At 42.8% G+C, this 19,724-nt stretch overlaps 1 protein-coding gene across 5 annotated transcripts; it reads right to left on the reverse strand.

Annotated features, from left to right (window-relative positions):
* Nucleotides 1–384: 384 nt before the first annotated feature.
* On the reverse strand, nt 385–18,331 carry bloc1s5 (biogenesis of lysosomal organelles complex-1, subunit 5, muted). 5 transcript variants are annotated; one of them, XM_061804811.1, is made up of 7 exons: nt 18,206–18,331; nt 5,553–5,647; nt 5,339–5,430; nt 5,185–5,265; nt 3,393–3,519; nt 3,214–3,272; nt 385–948 (listed from the first exon to the last, which is right to left on the reverse strand). In XM_061804811.1, exons 2-7 carry the CDS (start codon nt 5,569–5,571, stop codon nt 775–777), a joined length of 552 nt encoding a protein of 183 aa, XP_061660795.1. In that variant the 5' UTR covers nt 5,572–5,647; nt 18,206–18,331; the 3' UTR covers nt 385–774. The 5 variants fall into 5 exon arrangements, with proteins under 5 accessions (XP_061660795.1, XP_061660794.1, XP_061660796.1 ...); XM_061804810.1 differs by lacking the exon at nt 18,206–18,331 and adding an exon at nt 7,205–7,222; XM_061804814.1 differs by lacking the exon at nt 18,206–18,331 and adding an exon at nt 7,205–7,274 and having other exon boundaries at nt 836–963.
* Between the last annotated feature and the right edge of the window lie 1,393 nt (nt 18,332–19,724).

Raw genomic sequence — 19,724 nt, forward strand, 5'->3', positions numbered from 1 at the left:
CAAAAACATGCATTAATTGGAGACTCTAAATTGCCCCTAGGTGGGATTGTGAGTGCGACTGTGGTCTGTCTCCAATTGAGGCAACCAGTTCAGGTTGTACCCTGCCAGTTGATTTTATACACTAACTCATGCATAATTGGTTTAACAACGCAAGGAAAACAAGACTCAGGGTTTGTGTTAATTACTATATTGATAGTCGTAAAGCACCCATGGGGAAACGTAAGACCGAGGGGAGAATTGGAATCAGGAAAACATATATCACATGTTGGTGTGAGACAGCAAAAGCAGCAGTATAAATAGTGGGTTTGTGCCATCTGACTTGATGTGGCCAAGCAAACCAGAAACAGCTGTGATTGATCATTCAAGTGGTGTTCATCACAAAAGTTACTTCACAAACGGTTGGTTTATTTGAAGACATCAGGGGTCAAATGTTCCATACACGAGTGAGCTGGTGATTTATTTTAGAAACTAAAGTTCTGTTCGAACTCACTTCTACAACACTTGACCTGTGCTTTAAACAGACCTGCTCGGGCATGTTTTCCCCTCACTTTTGTGAAGGGTAATTTGAACATATTTTTCCTTGATGAAAATGATGCATCACTGCCTTCCAAGGAGAAATTCATTATTACTTGGTAATCATTACTTTTCACATAAGACTTTTTCCCATTGTGCTTATTCTATGCAGTGATTTCTCAATGACACGTTTTGAAAAACATTGTGCACAAGCCGAATATGAGATCTCTTCTGTAGCTCTTCTAACCACACACACAATGACTAAACATCTGACAACTTATCCAAATCCTTCTTCTTCTCACTGTATCGGATGCTGATGTGTCCAACAGCCTTAGCATGCTCTTCGCCCACCTCTTCCTTTAATCGCTGCTGCTCCTTCACGAACTCTGCCCACTCATTTTTCATACGGTCCTTGTTTTCCTGCAGCTGGCTGCCCTAGAAGGACATAAACTGACAAATTAAATGGTTGACGGACATCAAAATAAATGACTATAATATACAGTACAGGTATTTGAACTTTATTTTAGGGTTCTTTTTGTTTGTGTTTTTTTACATCACCCTGTGGAAAACAGTCTACAATAGGAGACATCCATCCATCCCCTTTCTGAACTGCTTATCCTCACAAGGGTCGTGGGAGTGCTCGAGCCAATCCCAGCTGTTATCGGGCAGGAGGCAGGGTACACCCTGAACTGGTTCCCAGCCAATCACAGGGCACAAAGAGACCGACAACAGTCACACTCACAATCATGCCTAGGGGCAATTTAGTGTCCAATGTATGCATGTTTTTGGGATATGGGAGGAAACTGGAGTTCCCAGAAAAAACCCAGGCATGCACAGGGAAAACATGCAAATTCCAAACAGGCGGGGATGGGCTTTGAACCCCAGTCCTCAGAACTGTGAGGCCAACGCTCAACAGCTGCGCCACTGTGCTGCCAATTTAATTACAATAAAGAACTTTAAAGGTCAAGGGTCATCCCTATAAATATTCTAAAATAGATATTGTAATGAAAAATACATATAACATTATTCACTTCAATGTCTATACGAAAAAATAAATATGAGCGGAGAGCGTGTCATCCATGGCCAAAGTTGTGCAAGTCTCATTCGACATCCAAGTGGTCCCCATATTGGCTGCATCTTCTATCCATGACGTCACACAGGGACATTCGCTATTAAAAACACCCTGCGCCACCTACTATGGGAGACGAACATGCCCCTTCTGACATGGAAGGTCTTTTTGAAAAATAGAACATGTCACAACCGAGTGCAGTGACCAGGGCAATATTACTCTCTCGTTTCGAGCCATATTTAGCCCCACCTGATCCACTTCCGCAGCGATGGTAAAAACAACACCGCCCGTGACGAGCCACCCTGCCGTTGCTGCGTCTGCCTATGACGGCTTCGGCCGGTGTGGGACATCCACACATTTAGCACTCCAAATTTACGGATTACGCCCCCCCCCCCCAATATTTTTTTTTAAGTAGCTGTATACACACCTACCTGTCATTTGGAACCCACGAAGCTCTTGTCCTTTCCACCTGTGCTATACATTTTTCATGACGAACCGCGTCTTTTGGAAAAGTATGAAGAGCGAATCCATCCTCGCGATTGTTCGGGCAATATCCAGCAATACAACGAGCCGGCATTTTGGCTAAGACGAAAGAATAACGAGCTACATTACAGCAGGTAAAATTAATTTTCATGGTGGGAGTTACAAAAAGCCATACATGTCAGAATCATGTTTTGTGGTGAAAAACCGGATGGGTCCATAGAGGCTTCCGTTTTTTTCATTAATAACGTACTAAAAATCATGCATTTCATGACAGTGGACATTTAATTACTGTAAGTTAGCACCCATTATTTCTGTCATGTTGTAATGTTTGTTTGACCTTACTAATTAGAATCCATGCCCTGACTAGAGAATATTTTTGAAGACAGTATACAGTAAACAAGGATATAGTGTAAATGAACAAGTAATTTAAATTGACACAGTGCTCCATCTTGTTATTGGATGAGTGATCAGTTATCGTTTGTTTTTTTTTAATCTCACTGATCAGCCCCAAAAATCGTGATGATGTAAAGCTTACATTCATTGTAATGCTGTAACAGTGAGTTGTTTCCTTACTTTCCATCAAAATATGTCTTGATGAAACCGGTCTGTGGTGCAAAAAAAAGGTTGGGGACCACTTTACAGCACAAAAGTAGGCATAAACGTTTTCAATAATTGACCTCCAGACATGTATTGAGTCATAAGTAGTGTGCTCTGTTTTTTTTTTTTTTTCAGGGATTTTTTTTCTTACCGAATAATTTAGAAAATGGATGGGTGGATAAATAAAAACAAAACTTAAAATTCTAAGTGTTGCCCGGTTCCACAGATACCAACAGGCCAACTTACATGTCCGCTGGTGCGAATGTACTGTACTGTAAAATTTAAAGAGTGCGTCCCCTTTTTCACCGATTTAAATGACCTTTACAAGCAAAATAGAAAGAGTTTTTAGCTCATCAGATCTCTTTAATGTTTCCACAATTATACCCATCTTATATTGTCTGTGTGTGTTCGTGACAGAAGTCTGGATGGGAGTGGAAGAGGAAAAGTGTGCAATCCCAGGTGCATGAAAAAAGACTTCTACTCACATGCGAGAGAAAGGGCTGAGGGGGGGTTTTCTGTCAAGTGTGTACACACAATGTAGTTGCATTTACCTGCTGCGCTTCCAGCTTCTTCTCCTGGATTCTTTCTGCGATGTGATTAGCAGCCTTCACTGTGACAAAGAAGCAAAAGTTGTTATCACAATATAATAACAATTTCATTTAAAAAGTTTATTTATGACAGATATTGTTTCGATCATTGTGTCACCATAACTGTGGGAGAGAATACTTACATCGAGCAATAACATTAGAGAGCTGCTGCTTCATAAACTCTAAATCAGAGGGCACTTGCTCATTTGCTTCTTGCACCACTTTACTCAGGCTCTCCAGTAACCGACTTTCCCTGTGAGCTCTTTTCTCCTGGAAAAAAGGAAATGTTATTAAAATCTTTAACACACACAAGGATGATTCATAAAATTTTGATTACGTACAAAGATGTGGTGTGCGCAGCTACAGGTAAATAAATGTGTGATAATGGAACTAGCCGACTTATGCATCCATCGATCCAACCATTATCTGAGCCGGTCATCCTCACAAGGGTTGCGGGAGTCCAGCTATCTTTGGCCAGGAGATGGGGTACACCCTGGACAAGTTGCCAGCCAGCACATTGAAACAAAGTTTCCAATTAATGCATGTTTTTGGAATGTCGGAGTTTACCAGAGCACCAGGAGAAAACCCGTGCAAGCATGGGGAAAACATGCAAACTCCAGACAGGGAGGGCCAGGATTTGAGCTCCAGTCCTTAGAACTGTGAGCCCGGGGCTCAAACCAGTCGTCCACCGTGCCGCCTAACCAAAATATGTCCAAACTAAATCATTGTGTTTGCCTGTTGCTGGAAGGAACTAGATAAACTAGTTCTGAGTATCCCAGACACAGAGAGAGTTGTGATTGGTGTAAATTGTAAAGGACATGTTGGTGAAGGAAACAGGGGTGATGAAGAAAGTATGGGTAAGTACAGCATTCAAGAAAGGAACTTTGGCAGAGTACGAACAGAGGAACTGTAGCACTGCATGCGTAAGTCTGACATGACAAAGATGTATGTTAAAATAGTACAGGACTTGTATGAGAGCAGCAGAACAGTGGTGAGGTGTGCTACTAAGTGTGACAGAAGAATTTAAGGTGGAGATGGGAATGCATTAGGGATCAGCTCTGAGCCCCTTTCTGTTTGCAGTGAAAATGGTCCGGTTAACACATAAGGTTAGACTGTAATCCCCTTGGACCATGATGTTTGCAGATGACATTGTGATCTGCAGTGAAACCAGGGAGTAGATGGAGGAATAGTTAGAAGGGTAGAGGTATGAACCAGAAAATAGAGAAATGAAGATTAGCTGAAGTAAGAAAATATACAGGTATGTACATGAATGAAAGGGTTGGAGGTGGAACGGTGAGGCTACAGGGAGAAGAGCTAGCGAAGGTGGAGGACTTCTAATACTTGGGGTCAACAATCCAGAGCAGTGGTGAATCTGGTAAGGAAGCGAAGAAATGGGTCCAAGGATGTTGAAACAGCTGGGGGAAGGTGTCTGGTGTGTTCTGTGACAGAAGAGTCTCTGCTAGGATGAAAGGGAAAGCCTATAAAATAGTGGTGAGGCCGGCCATGATGTACGGATTAGAGACGGCGGCACTGAAGAGACAGGAAGCAGAGCTGGAAGTGGCGGAAATGAAAATGTTGAGGATCTCTCAGAGTGAGCAGGTTGGATAGGATTAGAAATGAGCTCAGCCAAAGTTAGAAGTTTTTGAGACAAAGTTAGAGAAAGCAGACTTCAGTGGTTTGGACACGTCCAGGGGAGAGAGAGTATGTCGGTAGATGGGTGCTGAGGATGGAACTGCCAGATAAAAGAGCGAGAGGAAGGCCAAAGAGGAGGTTGATGGATGTTATGGGGGAAGACAGGAGGGCTATTGGTGTTAAGAGAGGAAGTTTCAGGATGTAGGCTTACATGGAAAAAGATGACTAACAACCTGTGTCCGAACGCGACAAGCCAAAAAAGGAAAAGAAGAAGATTGTGTTTGCATGTTTCATTTTTCCCACCTCAAATTCCCTCACAAAGTAACGGATTTCTGCATTGATAACAGGTCGGTGGTCGAGCAGCCGGGACTGGATATCACCAACATCTGTTGTATCAACAAAAGAAAAAACACATATTAAATTAAATCCATCCATCCATCCATTTTCTGAGCCACTTATCTTCATGACGGTCACGGGAGTGCTGTAGCCAATCCCAGCTGTCATTGGGCAGGAGGCAGGGTACACCATGAACTGGTTGCCAGCCAATTGCTGGGCACATGGAGACAGACAACAGTCGCACTCACAATCACACGTCGGGAGAGTTTGGAGTGTCCAATTAATGCATATTTTTGGGATGTGGGAGGAAACCAGAGTGCCCAAAGAAAACCCACGCAGGCACGGTGAGAACATGGAAACTCCACACAGGCGGGCCAGGTGTTGAACCCCGGTCCCCAGAACTCTGAGGCAGTCGTTCCACCATGCAATACTAAAGAAATAAACAGCACACATGCAAAAGGAAGTAGAGGAGTAAACTCTTTTCCACTCGTCAGTTGGAATAGACAGGCCCTATTATGACACCTTCCTACATACATCAAACACACATTTGCACTACCACATTCATACCTGCACATGTGCAGCCACACACACACACAAACACAGACACACACGGAAAATACAGTAATCGTGTACATCAGCTATTCGCTAAGTGGTGGACAAGAACCACAAATAGTATGGGGCTCTCCCTAGTGATACACAAAAGAATCCCTTAAGTGCAACACTTCTGATTACTTGACAAATATTTTGAGAATTGATTAATCATTTAGGGAACTTCCATCTATCCATCCATTTTCTTAGCCGCATATCCTCACAAGGGTCATGGGAGTGCTGGAGCCAACCCAGCTATCAACGGGCAAATGAATTTGCAGGGCACATAGAGACAAACAACATTCACGCTCACAATCACACGTAGGGGCAATTTAGAGTGTCCAATTAACGTTGCATGTTTTTGGGACGTGGGAGGAAACTGGAGTGCTTGTCGAACACCCACGCAGGCACTTGGAGAACCTGCAAGCTCCTCATTGGCATGCCCAGGTTTTGAACCCCAGTCATCAGAACTGTGAGCCAGATGCTCTAACCAGTCATTCCCCAATCCACCTACTGTATTTTTGTAATTGTGCCACCATACCTGCACCCAACCTTTAACCTTTATTTAGGTAGAGTTTTATGTGTAATACATTCTGTAATCAATGTTCCCCTACATTTCAGCGCAGTGTCACTATTCTAAATGCACATAATACTACAGTGACATACAATATTATGTTTTAGGAACACTGGAAAAGTTCTCATTTTGGAGAAACATTGAGACCAACTAAGTATGCTATTACATTGGTCAAGTTGGTGCTACTTGGAGAGCTATTTTTTTTTTTAACGTGGTACTTAGTGTAAATATGTGATTATTTCAGTCTTTCGTTCTCCCACTACCATGTGAACAAAATGTTTAGCATATTAAAAAACATTTTACCGCAAACAAACATTACTTATATAACACTCACCTTTAATAATTCTGTCCATTTTCACTAATGAGCAGTCACTTTGAGGTAGTTATTCCAACATGTTAGCTTCTAATTGCTCCAGACACAAGCAAACACGAAATTAATGTAGAGCTACCAGAGAACCAGAGTATGCGCTTTACAGTATATACTCGTCTCCGAATGTTTCTATCTAACATCTATCATATGAAGTCAGCTGACACCAGTACACACAGGTACGTTATGGTACATAGGACACGCCTAGTTAAACTCTGTGTAAACGGGGACGCTAAGCTAGGGAGGTCAAGCGTGTGTGCGTGTCAGTGTGCATGTATATAACCCGCCTAATTCCCGTTAATAGCTGTGATAGTCTCCAGAACTACCACGACCCTTGTGAGGATAAGCGGCTCAGAAAATGGATGGATGGGTGGATGGATGAATGAATAAATTGCTTATTTATAGCTATGGTTTGGCGTTAACAAAACAGTAATCCTCATGAAAATCGAGGGGTTAACCTTTCTAATATGGCCGCTATGTGGGCACGTTAGTGAGCTGCTCTGCTTTAATTCGCTGCCTTATTTCATTTGCAGAGCTCTGCCGGTCCTGAAAAAAAAAAAAAAATCATACTACTTCCGGGCTCAAGGGAGAGGATTGAACCATGTCGCTAAACTTGCGGTGGGACATTTATTGGGACTTTCTTCCTTTACGAGTTAATGATGTATATATTTTCGGGTAATATTTGGCGACGTAAAGTTACAGAAAACCTGTAATACTTTTTTTCAAAGCGTAATTTATGTTTTCATGTCGTGGAGGGGAAAAATGAAGGCGGGCTGTCTGTGCCTCAGCCAATGACGTCATTCAAAACTCGACTACGCACAGACCCATTTCATTTGGTAATTCGGCTTTATTTTCCGATCAGGGCAAAACATGGCTTTAGGTACTATTTCACGTGAAAGTTGACATCCTTCGACATCCTTGCAATTATACATTGTGAGACATAATAACATCAAATTTAATGTAGCAACGTTATGTTTAGCTTTTTTGGTGTCAATGTGGTTCTTGTTGCACTGTTGGCTGTCAAAACCGTGCAGGCGGTCGCAAAGAAGTAACTTCTCACCGGTAAATGTGTTTCAGTTTAACCTTCATAAATAATTGTTATAATTATTATGGGGAAAATATATAGTTACAGTGCAGATTAATGTGTTTGGAGTATTAGATTTAGTTGTATAAGAGGCTTCTTTCACCGATATATTTCAGTATCACAGGCATATATCACAGCCTGATCACAAGTCTCGTATATCACAGTCACTGACAAATATTTCAAAATCACATTTTATCACAATTATGTATGGCAGGTTGTATTCTGTTAAATCTAAATGATGTTGTAAACATATCTCAATATGTATAAATGAGTGGAAGTGCACACCAAAGGTTACATTTCAACGTTATGTTTCTCGACCACGGTCAGGCGACCGGAGCAGGAACAGTTAACTGGGTGTATATGTGTGTGGAATTTATTGATAACATTTCCGAGATTGTTCATCCTCTTGTCCAAAAAGTGTCCGAAAAATTCATTGTAATTTGTGGAATATATCAATTGTAATGTCTGCTACACTCAGACGAAAGGTGGGCGTGGCAGCTGACGTTTAGCATGGCGAATATTATTCAGGCCTGTACATTTTATTACATATATATGTGTTAATGTATCTTCTAAACCTTCCTGGGCATTCTGCAAATGCTTAGATTATATTCATGTCTCTTGGGATCCAAAACATCCCAAGTATTTAGATTTATCGCATCCTTTTCCATAACAATGTATGAAAGTTTAGTATGCTTTTTGCCCTGACCGGAAGTCAGAGCCTATTGACCATGGCGGCGTCCATAATGGATGCAGAGTGCGCAGTCTCATTTTTATTCTACATCATTGGGCCCAGCAGATGTCAGTCTTGCTTTGTAGAAAATCTTCAAATCGCACAAAAATAAACATTTCCCCTTGAAAAATTATACACACATTAGTAACCTACCTATTACACACCACATTTTTCCATAGTCAAACAAACAAGGCCTTTACTTACCACAGTGACGACAAGACGCCCAAAACTCTGCGTGGGCTATGGTATCAGAAATATATAGTAAAAATGTAAATACATGTGCATAAATGAATACGTAAATACTGTACCAGTGGCAAAAGAAAAGTAGCAACATGCAGAGTGACAGGAGGCATTGTCTGGACCAAACAGTTTATACCTTGCTAACCCCAAAATTCATTAAGACTGTCACACTCAGTCAAGGATGAAATCACTGAGGCGCCACAAATACCCTACTGTCCACCATGTTTAGTTAGACAGTTATTACATGCATCATTAATTTTGATTACGGCCTATTAAACAGATTAAATGATTGATCATTGCTAAGGGATAAAACCAAACATGATTTTCACAGCAGCCTGCTGGTAGGAGTTGAAAAAGCATGACAATAAAAGACTCACACGACAATGACTGGCTAGTATCCACTGCAAAACCAGTATGGATCTTGTTGCTTTGTTTATTCATAACACTGAAGGGGGCAATTAAATACATTAAAAGCAAAAATGGAAAAGATTGAATGGTTAAATGCAGGACATTATTCATTTCCATAGCTAAGTTGTAGTTTGGATAGATTAAAATTATTTGACAATGTTTGTTATTGTTTACAATAACTTTCATTTAAAAAAAAAATCACACAAAAGGTCAATCACATGAGTTAACGTTATTAGAAGTGAATAAAAATGAACAGAGCAGTTTAGGGAATTTTATATGAAACAATATCACTTTGGATTCTGAATTTTAAATCCAGCTGGAACAGTTTTGTGCACAAAAAAAGTATACTGACTAGAATTGCAACAGCTACCATCAAAGTAACAAACAAACATGTCCTCCTCCATCACTGTTTGCAGCAACTGTTCTCCAAAAGTCCCGCTGCATTCTGCAAGCTTGTCTGAGAGTTGTTTTTTTTATTCCTGTCCTGCAGCTTTATAAAAAAAATGTTTTTTATTTGACTCCTCCACACAAACCCTCTCCAAAAATGTTGTAGGAAAGAGATATGATCACACCTTAAGTGTTTATAACAGTCACTGTGATTTGAGGGACTCGTATGCGCCTGTGCGCCATCACACTCACAAATCTGCACAGCTGAGCACGAAAATTGACGCGGTTAAAATTTTGTTACGAGTAGAAATACATAGATATTGAAAGACCTCGCTTATTTTGTGTAGTCTTGGCATTGATTTACGTGTTTATTTTATAAATGTTGGTAATGCTATGGGGGCACAAACCAGTGCAAGCCCGGATAAATGCAGAGGGTTGCGTCAGGAAGGGCATCTGCCGTGAAAACTGTGCCAAACAAATATGAGCGTTCATCTAAAGAATCCCATACCGGATCGGTCGTGGCCCGGGTTAACAACGCCCGCCCCCGGCAATGCTAACCTGCAGGGCATCAGTGGAAATTCAACTACTGTGGGCCGAAGACAAAGAAGAGGAGGAAACCGGATCTGTCGTCAGAAGAAAAAGAGGAATGCACAGAGCCTACAACTGAGTGTAGGGACTTTGAATGTTGGGACGATGACGGGAAAAGCTCAGGAGGTGGTTGACATGATGATTAGGAGAAAGGTTGATATACTGTCCATTCAAGAGAGCAGGTGGAAAGGTAGTAAGGCTAGAAGTTTAGGAGCAGGGTTTAAATTATTCTACCACGGAGTAGATGGCAAGAGAAATGGAGTAGGGGTTATTTTAAAGGAAGAGGTGGCTAAGAATGTCTTGGAGGTGAAAAGAGTATCAGATCGAGTGATGAGACTAAAATTTGAAATTGAGGGTGTTATGTATAATGTGGTTAGCGGCTATGCCCCACAAGTAGGATGTGACCTAGAGTTGAAAGAGAAATTCTGGAAGGAACTAGATGAAGTAGTTCTGAGCATCCCAGACAGCAAGAGAGTTGTGATTGGTGCAGATGGTAATGGACATATTGGTAAAGGAAAAAGTGGCGAAGAAGAAGTGATTTGTAAGAACGGCATCTAGGAAAGGAACTTTGAGGGACAGATGGTGGTGGACTTTGCAAAAAGGATGGAGATGGCTGTAGTGAACAGAAGAGGGAGGAACATATAATGACCTATAAGAGCGGAGGTAGAAGCACGCAGGTGGATTATTTTCTGTGCAGACAATGTAATCTGAAGGAGATTACTGACTGTAAAGTAGTGGTGGGGGAGAGTGTAGCTCTGCAGTTTGGGATAGTGTTGTGTAGGATGACTCTGGTGGTGGGTAGGAAGATTAAGAAGACAAAGGTAGAGCAGAGAACCATGTGGTAGAAGCTTAGAAAGGAAGAATGTTGTGCGGCCTTTGGGAAAGAGGTGAGACAGGCTCTCGATGGACAGGAGAAGCTCCTGGGAGCCTGGACTACTACAGCAAAGGTGATCAAAGAGACAGGCAGGAAAGTATTTGGTGTGTCTTCTGGTAGGAAAGGGGAGAAGGAGACTTGGTGGTGGAACCCCAAAATACAGGGAGTCATACAAGGAAAGAGATTAGCGAAGAAGTGGGACACTGAGAGGAGTGAGGAGAGGCGAAAGGAGTACATCGAGATGCGACGTAGGACAAAGGTAGAGGTGGCAAAGGCTAAACAACAGGCATATGAAGACATGTCCACCAGGTTGGACACAAAAGAAGGATAAAAGGATCTCTACAGGTTGGCCAGACAGAGGGATAGAGATGGGAAGGATGTGCAGCAGGTAAGGGTGATTAAGGATAGAGATGGAAATGTGTTGACTGGTGCCAGTAGTGTGCTAAATAGATGAAAGAATACTTTGAGAAGTTGATGAATGAAGAAAGTGAGAGAGAAGGAAGAGTTGAAGAGGTAAGTGTGAAGGACCAGGAAGTGGCAATGATTAGTAAAGGGGAAATCAGAAAGGCACTAAAAAGGATGAAAAATGGAGGAGGAAGGAGCTACATTGTGTCTTTGTGGATCTAGAGAAAGCCAATGACAGTACCAAGAGAGGAACTGTGGTACTGCATGCGTAAGTCTGGTGTGTATGATGGCAGCAGAACAATGGTGAGGTGTGCCTTAGGTCTGACAGAAGAATTTAAGGTGGAGGTGGGACTGCATCAGGGATCAGCTCTGAGCCCCTTCCTGTTGATATGTTGTTGATGTTGATATGACTCTTTTTTTTGTTACAAAAAAGGGGACTTTTATCCTCAATATGTGCCAATAAAAACACACACCACAGAATAACAGAAAGGGTGGTAAAAGCACATCGCATTCCTCACAGCGTTGGTTAACTACCATAGTTGCATGATGATAAGCCGCTACCCTTTTCCCGTGATCTGAATCCTGCGCCCAATGGAGCAGTGTGGCTAAAATATTGGACTTTTTTTTCGCTAACGGTTATCAGGGGGTTCAATAAGTGGAAAAACAAGACATGCCCACCTTGTTTAAATGTACAACAAAAACTTGTTTGAATGTAATGCTTAAAACATGACCATTTGCCATAATGCACTAGAGTTTGTTCCTCCAGTGTTTAGAAGAAGACAATACTAGTTCATTTTAGCGAAAACAACTGGCCACTAGAGAATGTGCTTCACATGTTTTGAGCTGCCCTGCTTCCAGACAAAGGCTTCCACCAATGGTGATTTTTAAGCAGACAACTATGTCAAAAGGAAAAACTCCCAAAAGACGTAAGTGTTAAAGTTAACAAACAAGAGTGGATGATAGAAAGCCAAATGACAAAATGGATGACGAAGCAAACAGTAGGCGTCCCGGAGGATTTTTTTCCACATGACAAAAGCAAAGCAAATCAAATTTATTTGTGTAGAGCATTTCATACACGAGGTAACTCAATGTGCTTTACATGATAAAGGCATTTGAAATAAAAAAGATAACACATTTAAAACGGGATAAAAACACTAAAAATGACAAACAAAATATATGTTAAAAAAAAAGAGTTAAAACCGCATACAGTGCAAGTAATATGACAAAAAGTGGCTATATTCTAAAAAGCATGAGAAAGAAAAAGAGTTTTCGAACCGGATTTAAAAACATTCACACTTGGGGCTGACCTAACCTCTGTTGGCAATTTATTTCAATTGTGTGCAGTATAATAGCTAAATGCTGCTTCACCACATTTGCTTTGGACTCTGCGTTCCGCTATTTGACCTGAGTCAGTCGATCTCAGAGCTCTACTGGGTTTGTATTCCGTAACCATTTCTTTCATGTAATCAGGACCTAAATTATTTAGTGATTTATAGACCAGTAGCAGAACTTTAAAATCTTTTCTAAAGCTGATTGGAAGCCAGTGCAAGGACTTTAGGATTGGAGTTACAGAATATGCTCTGACCACTTTGTTTCGGTCAGAATGCAAGCTGCAGCATTCTGAATGAGTTGCAGCTGTTTAATACTCTTTTTCCAGTCCAGTCAGAAGACCATTACAGTAGTCAAGTCTACTTGAGATAAAAACATGGATGAGCTTTTCCTGGTTTGCTTGACACATACAAGACTTGACTGTAGATATGTTTTTCAAATTGTAGAAGGCAGTTTTTGTGATTGATTTGATATGATTGTTGAAAATCAGGTCGGAATCAATCAGAACACCAAGGTTTTTGGTTTTTAAAGATAGAGATTCCAGGTGTTTACTAACAGGAATTCTATGTTCTTTATTACCAAAAACAATTGACTTGGTTTTGTTGTGATTTAGCTGAAGAAAATTTTGGCTAATCCAGGTATTTACCTGATTTAGACAGTGGCACAATACATAAATTGAATTGTAGTTATCTGGAGACACTGTTAAATATAACTGGGTCATCTGCATCGCTATAGTAGTCAAAATTAAAAGTTTTGAAGAATTTGACCCAAGGGTAGCACATACAGGCTGAACAGGAGAGGTTCAACAACTGTCCCTTGAGGGATCCCCATAGGTCATTGCCACTCACTGAGATCGAGCACCTCCAATGGTCACAAAGTAGCTCCTTTCCTCCATGTAGACCAAACACCAGCTACTGTAAGAGCTTTGGGAAACTCGCCAAACTGAAGTGACCAATTTATTATTTGCTGCAAATCAGGTAGCATTGACATCACAATAGTTTAGAAAAAGTAAGATGGTATTGAGTTGAGACAGCTCATTGATAGTTTCAACTGCTGAACAGTTTTCGCTACAATTTTTTTGGTCAACTATATCAGATTCTGACAAATTAATGGAGTTTTTGCTGGGTGGCTTCAGATGTGAGATCGTTCTATTTTTTTGCTCATTTGTGCTGACATTTGACCTGATCGATTGTATTTTTTCACTAAAACAACTGGCACGACCCATCTTCAATCCTCTGACTGAGTGAAAGAGGTTATTCTCCAAAATGGTCGCAGTCATCCTCTCCTTAATACAGTGCAGTCATCCTGCCCCATGTGCAGAAAACCCCCCAAAGTATGATGCTACCTCCCCTCTGGTAGTCTGACCCAAGAGTTTCATTTTGGTCTCATCTGACCACAAAACATTCTTCCATGACTCCTATGTATCATCCAAATGGTTATTCGCAAACTTAAGACGGGCCTTGACATGTACTGGTTTAAGCAGCGGAACCTTCCGTGGCATGCATGATTTCAAACCATGACGTCTTGGTGTATTATCAACAGTCACTTTGGAAACGGTGGTCCCAGCTCTTTTCAGGTCATTGACCAAGTCCTGTCGTGTAGTCCTGGGCTGATTCCTCACCTTTCTAAGGATGATTGAGACCCCACGAGGTGATATCTTGCATGGGCTCCACTCTGATTGAGATTGACCGTCATGTTCAGTGGACCTTTTTTCACCAAGCTGCTTGGCAATTTCTCCGTAGGCCTTTCCAGCCATGTGGAATTGTACAATTTTGTCTCCGGTGTCTTTGGACAGCTATTTGGTCTTGGCCATGTTACAAGTTTGAGTCTTACTGATTGTATGGGGTGAACAGGTGTCTTTATGCAGCTAACGACCTCACACAGGTGCATCTGATTCAGGATAATACATGGAGTGGATATGGACTTTTAGAGGCAGACTAATAGGTCATTGAGGGTCAGAATTATAACTGATAGACAGGTGTTCAAATACTTATTTGCAGCTGTATCACACAAATAAATCGTTAAAAAATCATACATTGTAATTTCTGGACTTTTCTTTTCAGATTATCTCTCTCTCGCTGTGGACATCCACCTCGGATAAAAATTTCAGACCCCTCCATGATTTCTAAGTGGGAGAACTTTCCATATAGCAGGGTGTTCAAATATTTCAAAAATACAAAAATTATTTCACTCACAATCATCCAAAAATATTCTTTGGCAAAACAAAAATCCAATAAAGTACCAAATAATAATCCTTGTGTAGATGTCTGTGTGTGTTAAAAGTTAATACTTAATACAAAGTGTCTTTTTCAACAAAATCATAAAACATTTCTAAAAATCTAAACAGAGTAAGGCGGCAGCGCCATCGCCACCTCCTCCTGGACGGGAGCGTGAGAAGGCGGCGGCGCCATCGCCACCTCCTCCTAGATGGGAACGTGAGGGCCTGCCAGTCACTGACGGAGCAGGAACGGGGGGGCGACCGTGTACCGGTTGCCGACGAAGCACGAGCGTGGAGTGGCCACGGACCGGGCTCCACCGGTACTCCTGGACACGGACGAGAAGCAGTTGGGGCGATGTCGCCACCTCCTGGACAGCCACGTGAGGGGGCGGCGGATCACTCTCCACTGCCAAGTGAGCTCTGCTCAGCAGCGGATCAGTGACCACCACCGCGTCAGCCTGCAGTGAAACAGCCAAAACTGCGACGTGGGCGTGGTGAGTTGGCGAATCCGTTCCCATAGCGATGTGGGAATAGGAAGGTGGTGGATCCGTTCCCACTGCAATGTGCGCTTGGCTTGGTAGTGTATCAGTTGCCACTGCCGCCTGAACAAAAGTCAGTCACGATTCAGTCGAAACTGCAACGTGGGCATGTCTCGGCAGCAGATCTGTTGCAACAGCGACATGAGCCTTCCTTGGTAGTGGATCCATTGCCACTGCTGCGTGAGCAAATGTCAGTAACGAGTCTGTCGCAGTCGCAACGTCAGCATTGCTTGGGTGGTTGTCTCATCCTTGCCCGACCTGGGCCGTGAGAGCCGCCAGTTCGGCGCTTTGCCACTCTATCTATATGGGAGAGGACCGCCCCTATCCCCGAGTCCAAAGCGTCCACTTCAACGACAAACTGTCTCTCCGGGTCGGGCAGGATGAGGACCACGGCTGACGTAAAACCCGGCCTTGAGCGAACACAAACGGCATCACCAGGTATTCGAAGTGACCCGTGGGCATGTCGTAGGCGAATTTCCACTCGTCCCACTCCCTAATGCGCACCAGGTGGTATGTGTTCCATAAGTCCGATTTGGTGAAAATCCGAGCCCCTTGCAGCTGCTTGAAGGCCATGGCAATTAGGGGAAGGGGATACCTGTTCTTAACAGTGATGTCGTCTAGGCGCTGGTAGTCGATGCAGGGGCGCAGGGTTGTGTCGTTCTTATTAATAAAGAAAAAGAGGGCTTTGGCGGGTGAAGACAAGGGTCAGATAAGGTCGTCTCCAGGTTCAACTACTGTACAGCAAAGGTGATCAAAGAGACTGCCAAAAATTTCCAAACAGGACATTATTTCAGTGTTGAAATATACAAAGCTTTTCAGTTATTTAGATGTGTGGTGCTGTATCCAAACTTTGCACTGCTTTTAAATGTGATGTGTGTGTGTGTGTGTGGGGTTGGGGGGGGGTCTTTTGTTGGCTTTCCGTGCCCTTTCGCACCTTACCTTTCCTCATGTGTCCAACACTTTTTCCCTTGTCATTTCACATTTTTGTTTTTGATCGTATTCCCTCGATTTTCTTTGTACCTATGGATTACTTGTATTGTTCCCAACATCAGATAGTTTTTAGGTCAATAGCACCTTCGGAAGTACAGTATATTTAGTGAGAAAAATTGTGATGTGTTAAATACTTATTTCAGCCAGTGTATGTCACAGGTGTCAAACTCCAAATGATGTAGCCCGTGTGAGCAAACCATGTCCACCTACTTCATGTTGTTCCGGACCAAAATTTGAAATTGTCTTTTAATTAAGTAAAGATTGCTAGCATTTTAAAATGAGAAAGTTAGAAGTGATGTGGGCAGAGGTCATTTTGGATTTTGACTAATTTCAACTGTACAAAATCCAAAAGGATATACAATAACTGGGACAAACCTTTGGTGAAAAACAAGGTCAAAAGAAGAATCATACGAAAATTAGGGCATATGAAAACTGATGTATGTTCAAATGAGTAATATACGTACACTACAATTTGTCACGTCCCATCGGAACGAGAGTAGGACCCAAATGCAGGAACTCGGAAGACGCAAGGTAGTTCGAGAAGCAACACGTTTATTGTATGCAGAGGTCGGGGATCGAGCAGGCAGTCCGGTGCGGCAGCGGTAGTTGTGACGTCGGGCGAAGAGAACAGATGAGCGGACAGGCAGGAGTCGGTACACGGGGAAACAATCAACGCAGGGCGAAGTATCAAGGAGTCAGGCTTACAAGGTTGGTCAGAGAACGGACGGAGGTCGGTACACACAGGTTCAATCAGGGATACGAGAGTGCTGGAACGGGACATAAAGCTCAACGAACTGGCAGAGGACCAGTCGTCACCGGGTCCTATCTATACAGGGGATGATCAGCCCGCATGAGGCACAGGTGTGTGCCTCCCAATTAGCGCAGCCGCACGGGCACCCGCACAGCTCGTGCTGAAGCGGCAGGATCATGACACAATTATATTGTTCAGCAGTCATAACATCCATCGGAAGGAAACCATAACTATAATGTGGCCCACAAACATCCTTGACACCCATGATGTTTATCAATGCAGTCTCATTCTTTAAAATAACGGGAGAATATAAAATATAATTACAATATCAGAAATATACAAAGTAAAGGAGCTTGACAGCCCTCCAACACCTACATAGTCGAATTATTGCCGATAACAATTGGTGACAACAGGCTGATGCATCAATAACAAAGAGTATTCCTTTATTATTGGAAGAGAGTATTCTATTTCAGGGGTGTTCAATCCGACCGGTCGATCGCGAGGCACTCTTGGTCGATCACAGGACGGCGTGCCAAAAAAAAAACCGTCAGCCAATTTGCCCTCTAAACTGTGTGTGTGCGCAAATGTGCACCGTTGATGCAGCCTCGCAGTTAATCTGCGTTGCACGCAAAAAAATAATCCAATGCAAAATGAAAGTATAACATACAGCTATTTAGTTTGTGGGATTTTGCAATGTTATTCAATGAATGAGGGATGACTGGTTGTTACAGCCAATGGCACAATTTACATACATACAGTAAAAAATAAAAAGAAGCCACTAGTTTCTTTTAGGCAGCACACGGAACTTTCTTTAACAACGACTGCTGCTCCGCCATACTGTCGTTTCCTAGTTTACCTTACACCCACCTCCCTCTTAAAGACGTACACTCATAATTATAAATGTTACTGTACTTACGCAGCCCATCAATGTTTATTATGGACGAGATTTTCTGTTTTCCGAGTGGGAAAGGTCTGGTCTGAAGCCAAAGCAGAAAATGCAGGATGAGATGGTGTGTAATTTTAAAACTCCACTTTGACACAGCCTGATCCAGGATGAAAGCACAGACAATACTGTCATGATCCTGCCGCTTCAGCATGAGCTGTGCAGGTGCCCGCGCGGCTGCGCTAATTGGGAGGCGCACACCTGCTCCTCATGCGGGCTGATCATCCCCCGTATATATAGGACCCGGTGACGACTGGTCCTCCGCCAGTTCGTTGAGCTTTATGTCCCGTTCCAGCACTCTCGTACTCCTGACTGAACCTGTGTGTACCGACCTCCGTCCGTTCTCTGACCAACCTTGTAAGCCTGACTCCTTGACACTTCTGCCTGCGTTGTTTCCCCGTGCACCGGACTGCCTGCTCGATCCCCAAACTCTGCATACAATAAACGTGTCTCTTCTTGAACTACCTTGCGTCTTCCGAGTTCCTGCATTTGGGTCCTACCTCTCGTTCCGATGGGACGTGACAAATACAGCGCACAAAAAGCTAATTCTATATTTTAAATATAGAAGGCAACATAACATTAACCTTAAAACGGTTTGGGACCATCATCACCCCCGCCCCCTGCCGTCGGTAGGTCATGAGAGGCTGGCTTCTTGAAAAGTAGATCTTTGGGTAAAAAAGTCTGGCCACCCCTGTTCTATTCAATCAAATGCACTAACTTGGCCCACAACATCTTTAGCCAGATGTCCTGCAGCACTATTGCAGTTGTGCAGTGTGGAGTGGCAACGGTTTTCTACAGTAAGTGTGGTTCATCACATACAGTATGCACACTGGTCTGAGTGTAATATCCCTGAAATCACCCTAGCCCCCCCCCCTCTCTCTTTCTCACACACACACACACACACACACACACACACACACACACACACACACACACACACACACACACACAGACACACACACGCACACACGCATGAACACAATGCTGAATAATTATAACCACTGGGTAATGTGCTCGATGTGTGTGTATTTCAGGCCATAACAGCAAGATCTAGTTGGGGGTGGGCAGGGGGGTTGTTGGCCACAGCTTACTTTTCAAAATATGCTCAATGCCACTCACAGCATTGCATTTCTGAACAGGTGGGGTTTTAGAGGTGAAGGGAGGGGGGGATTGGGAGGCCACTGTTGGTTGGTTTATCATGTCCAGCTGTTCTCTGCGCTTGGACAGGCAGCAGAATGTCCATATTGGTGCCACACACTTCTTTCTTGTCCCTCCCCACGCCAGAGGTCACGAAGTTGGTGTGGTCACAGAGTGAAACCTAAAGTAGTGAGTGAGACAGTAAGTGTAGTAGGAAGCCAAACATTTAAAGTACACACGCGCACACACACACAAACTGAAAACTGTGGTACTTTTCTAAAGGAAGTGCATGGTGCGTGACTCCTTGCTGCGCTACTCTGTCCCAAGGCATGATGGGAAGTCAGAGCCATGGCTT

This window comes from Syngnathoides biaculeatus, chromosome 19, assembly GCF_019802595.1.
Source record: "Syngnathoides biaculeatus isolate LvHL_M chromosome 19, ASM1980259v1, whole genome shotgun sequence".
Taxonomy (NCBI): Eukaryota; Metazoa; Chordata; class Actinopteri; order Syngnathiformes; family Syngnathidae; genus Syngnathoides; species Syngnathoides biaculeatus.